Source organism: Antennarius striatus, chromosome 9 (genome assembly GCF_040054535.1).
Source record: "Antennarius striatus isolate MH-2024 chromosome 9, ASM4005453v1, whole genome shotgun sequence".
NCBI lineage: Eukaryota > Metazoa > Chordata > Actinopteri > Lophiiformes > Antennariidae > Antennarius > Antennarius striatus.
The window spans coordinates 21,346,368-21,353,861 of record NC_090784.1 but is presented as its reverse complement, the minus strand read 5'-3'; the positions used below and the strand labels follow the sequence as shown (position 1 = coordinate 21,353,861).

Here is a 7,494-nt window from a genome sequence, read left to right as displayed (position 1 = left end):
ACCATAAATGATGGAAAACACAGATGACCCCAAGGTTAGAGGTATATCGATTTCTGCTTCAGTGACTCTCATCAGATTCTGCTGCAGCATATTTCATTTTAATTTGATTACTTAACCTTTGACTCTTCATAAATTAATCGAATAAATTAAATATTTCTTGACTCACGTAATCCAAAAAACAAAACAAAATAAAGAACAAGTTTGCTAAAAGCGGCACAAACATCCCTTTTATTTGATGACATCTCAAATGACCCAGTCCACATCTGGAACAAACCAACAGGGGGCTTCACTGGGGGGGCATCAGGGCTTGGGTGTGCTTCATCATCTGCTGGAAGAACGTCTCCACCATGTCGGTCAGGGGTTTGACGTGAGCGTTGACGTTTTGGGTCAGGGGCTTGACCTGAGCGTTGAAGTTCTCCATCAGGGGCTTGAACTCCTCCTCCATGTTGGCGATGAGGGGCCGGAGCTGCGCCTGCAGACGCGCGGCCCCCGCCTGCACCTTCTCAACCAGAGGCTGCACCCTGGCCTTGCTGCCCTCCATGTAATTCCTGCAGGAAGAAAATGAAGATTATCTGTTAATCACTGGCAGAATAAACAGTGTGTGTGTGTAAAGAAGTTCACACACACTCATGCTAATTACATGCAGTCAGCTTTAGCTCTAACAGCCCGTTTATTACCCATCATTAGCCTTTAGCCTCGTGTTTTACATGAAACCTAACACCGTAAAAACTGTTTCTGCAGCCAGCTTTATAATTTCTCTAATTTCTGCATTAAAATTCCAATTCTTAAGCTTGTGCCACTACGCAAGTATTTTGTGCATCGTTTATCAAATGAAGAAAAAGAGAGGAAATCAGTCCCTGCAGCGCTGGAACCTGTAATTATTTAATGTCAACACTTAACAAAGGTAATTAACATTTTCAGTTGGCCTTTATAGCATTTCTCTGTTCACAATAAGTGGAACAGTCTAAAATCTAAGGTCCCCTGCAATTAGAAGGAAATTCAGTACAAATGATGTTTTTTCCTCCGTAAATCGACCAGGAGCGACGTGATGCAGCCCAGCGACATCAGGTTGTACGTTTTCCTACTGGTTGTTACTTACTGAGCAGTGCTGGCCACCTCAGACGTCTTCATCTTCTCCATCATGTCCTTGGTGGTGTCGGTGAGACTGGCAGAGATGTCCTGGACCAGCTTGGTGATCCTGTCCACCCCGGCCTGGATGTCACGCCTCTCCACGGACATGGCCTCGGTGCCTGAGGACGCCGAGAGGATGCTTCACAGTTAGTGCTCATCTCTTACATGTCCAATAAGTGGAATTAAGATTACAGAATGAATATATAATACTGATTAAATGAGTGAGAATGCGTCTCACCGTAAGCAACGGCCAGCAGGAGGAAGACAAGGGAGACCTTCATGGCTGCAGATGAGCAACAAAAACTGAAAAGATTAGATCTTTAGTTGTTTTCCTTCAAATAAATGAACACAAACACGTTGATTTGTTTCAAACACGTACCCGTAGCAGCTGGGGTTCCTGAGTGACGCCTTCTGTCAGGGAGACAAAGGCTTTTATAGCTCCAGAGGTTGAGCAAATCCCAGCTAATCACGATTTAATCACCTCCAGCAGAGAAAAGTGACCCGAGGAGAACAGTGGTTGTGTTGGCTGAACCTTGGTGCTTGACAGCTGTCACAAGAGGACACAAAGTTCAGTGTGTGTGTGTGTGTGTGTGTGTGTGTGTGTGTTTGTGTGTATTGTTAGAAATTAAAGTATATATTTGACCGTAACCCTAAAATACTGATCTAAATGAATACATAAAAATAACGTGGTGATTGTGCGTCGGATAATAATTAACAAATAAACACAATTTAACTAAATACATTTGATTTAAGCCAGTTTTAGTCTGCAGGGTGAGTGGATTGTCCCATCGGTATCTCAAGAGGTACAATCAGGGTCAAACAAGCTGCTCTTTTTCAGTTTGTTACTTTTAAAGGTGACAAATGTGAGATTAAAACGTGACAGCAGTGGATCATGGGATACGTCACCTCAGATGAGAGATGATTCTAGTTATAGTTCAACCTTCATGAAACCCCATTTCCTGACATACCGCGTCGGCGTTGAGCTGTGGCGCAAAACGCCACAAAAGAAGACGCAACACAAACTGGAATATCAAATCCAGATTTCCAGCAGACATTTATGGATTCATTCATAATCACACACATCATACAGGATGCAGTTTCTCTGTCCTGAACCTCTTTTCATGTGTCCTGTTTCTGGGGTTAATTCATATATTGTCTTCTTAACAGAGGGTCAGTCGATGACACACAGCGGCTCAGTTCTGCCGACCTTTGACATCAATCTTCCTCTTGGTCCTATCAGCAGCTCCTTCACTCTATATGTGCAATCTGCAGCAGGCTGGGACCGGTTCCTGATAAACTCCTCCAGGAGCCACGGGATGGAAGATGAAAAATGCTTCTGGTGTTAACTTTACAGCTCGGACGACGTCTCGGATGTCTTTCAAACTGTTTACAGAAAATAAAAAGATTCCAATGTGGAGAGCCAGTTTGGTTTACTCTGCATAAGAGATGAGGTCAAACTGTGATGATTTAAATATGCTTATTTTAAGGGATATTAAGAAAAATAATCTGCAAACAGATGTGAAATTACATCACATTTCTTTTTGATGGGCCTCAGTATTGATTAAATGGTTGCATGTTGATCTTGAGGTGATGAGAACAATGTTATGAAATCTATTGCATGTGTTGTTTCAAAAGTTCACATCAGCTGTTATCTTTCCCTTATCCCTTATTATTATCTTTCCCTCACCTCAGGCCTGTCCTTGTGAGTCATACATGCAAAAATGGGAAGATAATACTTGTTTGAAATGCATCAAATACCAGAAATATAAGAAAGGCTTCATAAGAGGAAGCTTGAGTTTAAATAAACAAACAGAACTCTGCCTTGCAGCAAATAAATCACAGGATTGTGCCCCATCACCTCGTGTTCGAAGCGAATATCACCTGATTAAATTAGTCACTTCATGCATCCTTCACTGAATCTCGCCAACACAGATGTGGGTTAAAATAAACTCATCACACACATCATCCGTTGTTCACCGTCCCTGTGTTACTACAGCTAATACACTTGATCGCTGGCCGTATTTCATTTCCCTGTCATTCATTACCATGACTACAAGAAAAACCTCCACTCAGGCCCGCTGCTCATTCATTACTTACAAATACGAGCAAACACGTCACGCCTCAGCTGTTTGTTTGTATCCTGAAAATCTCAAAAACTGGGATGTTTGACGTGTTTTACATCCGAATTCTACTCTTAACACGAACCCTTTGTCAATATTTAAACAAATACACTTTGTGCCCTTGTGTAAACTTACTCCCCTCGGTTATACAGAAGGTGAGCAGCTCTATGTTGCGTCCACAAAGCAAGTTACCCTTCACATCAGGCTTAAGGATTGGTTTGCAGCCTTCAGCACATATGAGATTCACCATTATGAATGAAAAGTGTGACACATCTAAAGCTGAAACTGCCTCGACTCAGACACACACACAAAAAAAATTGAAAAGGTAGATATTTCCAGCACAACCTCATCAAATGCATTTCATTTCTAATTGTATGCATTGAATAATAGTAATAATACAGTTTGTATATCTGTGGAGAATTCTGTAAACTTCAGTCAGCTCAGGTACTTTATGGTCGCCATAGGAAAGGTCTGTGTCAATGAAATTTATTAATACATATGCAAAGGATCACACAACAATAAATAAAGATGGCTGTCAGAGGCACGAAAAAGTACCTTAAAATAACATTTACTCTTATCTCTCAGGCCTTTCTATCAGTGTCTTAGTTCACTACCACACTGAAGAAATGTCCTGCTCTCTAGATTCAATGGCCAGCAGGGACAGCAGAGCCTACATGAATACATGAGCGCCATCTGCTGGTCAAAGTAGTTATTTGAAAATACTGTAGTACTATGCGCGTGGAATTATGGGTGGTCATCCTGTTGCTTTTGTTGACCTGACTGGGACATTGATCAGATACTCAAATTCAAGAATTCTCCTCACGTAATCACCCTCAAACGATGACAAAGTAAAACAATTAGTTGAGAATTGGCCTGTCGATCAAACCTACAGGAAATAGTTCTCCAATCCCGAGTCCGCTAATTATTATTGTTTCACTTTTATTGTTATTTATTTATTTATTTATTTATTTATTTATTTATTTTAAATAAAGACCTTCTCGGTGGTCCCACAAGAACCTCTCCCATTTAACAGTTAGAAAAACATTTAAACTTTTTCTGGTCGTTCAACTGTGACTTCATTGTGGGATTGTTTACCTTAGTTACGTACCCCTACGCGAACTGGCAACGCGCGCAAACCCTCACGTCTTTACGTACTTACGTCACGCTGGCCAGCAGCTCACTCACACACAGGCATCATGGCGGACGTGCTGGACCTTCATGAGGCGGGAGGCGAGGACTTTCCTATGGATGAAGATGGTGACGGTAATGGCAATATTTATGAATGTTTGACGCAGATGGTCAAGGACATCGGTTCTCAGGCAACTTAAATATTGAAGTATAACGTTTACATCAAAATAGACGAAAATGCGACTACGTGGTTAGTAGGCCTCAGAAGTGCCAACAAGCTAATAGGTAGCTAACAACGCATTGATGGTTCATTCAAACGCTATTTGTAAGTTAACCGTGCCGTGGTTAAAGCTGGATTTAGAGGTAACTAACACTACACATGAACAAAAGTCACTTTTTAATTTTTATTTGCGTTTAAATTAGATTTTAATATTTAACATGGATTACATTTAACATTGTTGTTAGCGCCGTTTCTGTTAGCATGCTAGTCGAGTCTTGCTCACTGAGCTGCTCTTAACGTCACGCATACAAACAACCATGTTTAAATTAGAATGTTGACTACATGAACAACTTTCAGAATTCAAAAACTTTTGCTAAATAGCTAACTTAGTTGTTAAACTAAATTTAACAACTAAGTCTTGTCATCGATATAGTTCTACCTCATGCTAACACCTCTCCTTTCCCAGAGAGCATCCATAAGTTGAAGGAGAAAGCCAAGAAGAGGAAAGGCCGTGGGTTTGGTTCAGGTGAGTTTCCACTGCTCTAATGTCGACTTATATGGAAGCATTATGAAGTTTTTGTTATCAGTGTTAAACATTTTTGTTTGTTGCTCCCAGATGAGGGAGCCAGGTCCAGAGTAAAGGAGGATTATGACACTGTGGAGCAGGATGGAGATGAGCCAGGCCCCCAGAGATGTAAGTGTTCTGGCCGTATTTAAGATCTACTTTAAATCTCTTAGAATAATGTCAGTATAGCTTTGTGATTGATTGGTATAGACTTGAATAGTGTAATTAATCTAGCTTTAGTCATCTTGTTAGTTTACCATGTTGAAAGGGAAGCAATTATTATTAATGTTATTATTATAAGTTATACTGTTATTATAGCTCTGATGCCTTTCCCTGTATTCCCCTTGTTACAGCTGTGGAGGGGTGGATCCTGTTTGTGACTGGTGTACATGAAGAAGCCACAGAGGAAGACATCAATGACAAGTTCTCAGAGTTTGGGGAGATCAAAAATCTGCATCTCAACCTAGACCGCAGAACAGGGTACCTCAAGGTGAGAACATAAACATATTGCTAAGTGACATGCTGTGAATGTCAACTTTACAACAGACATCCCATTCCTTTTTTTTTTTTCTGGATCTAATCTGACAAATTTCCAAATGTTAAAAACGATTGTCTCCCTTAGTTTATTTGAATCACACTATAGTCAAGTAATATAAGTGTCAGGTAGAGGTGCGTTTTGTTGAACAGCCGGAAGATCAGGATGAATATAATATTGCATTTATTCTACAGTGAACCACGTGGTGGCAGTAGAGTTTTAAATGTGAAGTCAGGTCAGAGTTCTACAGTCATTTCACATGAACAGAGAATTGCTGGTATTTACAGGTACAATGATATTGAAATAGTCTTATATCATTGCTCAGCTTTTTAAGACTTTTATTACTTTACAATCAAAAGAAATTTTGTGAGTTTTTGTTAATTTACAAATGTGTAAAAATACAAGTATAAGAAGATGGAGTGACTATCCTCAGCTAAAACTGTGATAACGGATATAGAAATAGCAAGTAAAAATGCAAGTACTAACGGAGAATATGTGTACAAGGCTTGAGGTTTGCATAGGATTATTCAGATATTTGATACCTGTCACCATTGTTGTTTTATGTCCCCCCCTACGTCACCTACAGCACCAAATGCACAGTTATTATAAACAAGGACAGGAAGACTGTTTGATCTCCTGTTGAGGTTTCCTGAGGTACTCTTCAATAACAAAGCCTGTAGTGTTGATTCCGTTTTTTCAAGTTCAACATTTGTTTGCCCATTGATCCCGTTGTGATTTGAGTTCAGCTGCCTGAAGACCTTGGAATTATTGAGCTATAAGTATCAATGTTTTCTGCTGTAATTTGAATAATAAACTATTTTGCAGTAACTCGGATTATGAACTTAAAACTGTCCATAGGGATATGCATTGGTGGAGTATGAGACATATAAAGAGGCCCAGGCTGCAATGGAAGGACTCAATGGTCAGGACATGATGGGACAGCCGATCAGCGTTGACTGGGGATTTGTCAGAGGTCCCCCCAAGAACAAGAGGAGGTCAGTGTAATGGTAGAAACAGTCCAAAAAGGGGTTTTCTCATAGTCTGAAGGAATTTACACTTTAAAATTAATGTGATATTAATTGATTTCAATTTTTAGATAATTTTGTTTTAATAAATATTACATGGTTTTTCACAGGACTGGCGGTCGGAGACGCAGCAGAAGCCCAGACAGGAGGCGGCGTTGAGATTACAGTCATCATTGGCTGGAGGAGTTGTCAAACAGCTTATAATCCTTTCTTTCCCTCATAAGAAGCTAACTTTATAGTGTTTGTCCACAATATTCAATTAAGAAATTGTGCCTCTTAAGAGAAGACAGCAAAAGACTAAATTGGCCAACTGCAACATTTTTAATGTTTTTTTGTAAATTTCTTACAACGCAGGAAGGATTTTTATTCAGCTCTGTCAATGAAACTTTTTTACTTTCAACACCACTGTTGTTTTTTGTTTATGATAATTCCCTCAAAATGTACCTGTTTGCTCAGTGTAGGTTCAATTTATTGTGCTGGGTTGTTTTTTTTGTTTTTTTTAAATATAACTTGGGATAAATAAAAAACACTTAAAGGTGAATTTGTGACGTATTGTGTGTTTTATTTAGCACTGCCAATGACGTAGGCTCTAGGTCATTTGAGATGACCTCACCCAAGCGATGACGCCACCGCGACAATTTTGTCAGCGACAAAGCACCTGTCAGTCTGAACTCAGGGCAGCACTCATAGGCCACTTGGGTTAAAACCTTGCCCTTCAATTTTCTGCAACCAATTGGCGAGTAAATGTTGTGGACGCTGACGCTCTCATT

At 40.0% G+C, this 7,494-nt stretch overlaps 2 protein-coding genes across 2 annotated transcripts; one reads left to right on the top strand and one right to left on the bottom strand.

Annotated features, from left to right (window-relative positions):
* Positions 1-286: 286 nt before the first annotated feature.
* On the bottom strand, positions 287-1,518 carry afp4 (antifreeze protein type IV). Its single transcript, XM_068324620.1, has 5 exons — positions 1,511-1,518; positions 1,370-1,434; positions 1,100-1,250; positions 446-548; positions 287-379 (listed from the first exon to the last, which is right to left on the bottom strand). Exons 2-5 carry the CDS (start codon positions 1,410-1,412, stop codon positions 287-289), a joined length of 390 nt encoding a protein of 129 aa, XP_068180721.1. The 5' UTR covers positions 1,413-1,434; positions 1,511-1,518.
* A 2,904-nt stretch (positions 1,519-4,422) lies between these two features.
* On the top strand, positions 4,423-7,265 carry rbm8a (RNA binding motif protein 8A). Its single transcript, XM_068323679.1, has 6 exons — positions 4,423-4,514; positions 5,066-5,125; positions 5,216-5,293; positions 5,518-5,654; positions 6,558-6,694; positions 6,835-7,265. Exons 1-6 carry the CDS (start codon positions 4,448-4,450, stop codon positions 6,881-6,883), a joined length of 528 nt encoding a protein of 175 aa, XP_068179780.1. The 5' UTR covers positions 4,423-4,447; the 3' UTR covers positions 6,884-7,265.
* The last annotated feature ends 229 nt before the right edge of the window (positions 7,266-7,494 follow it).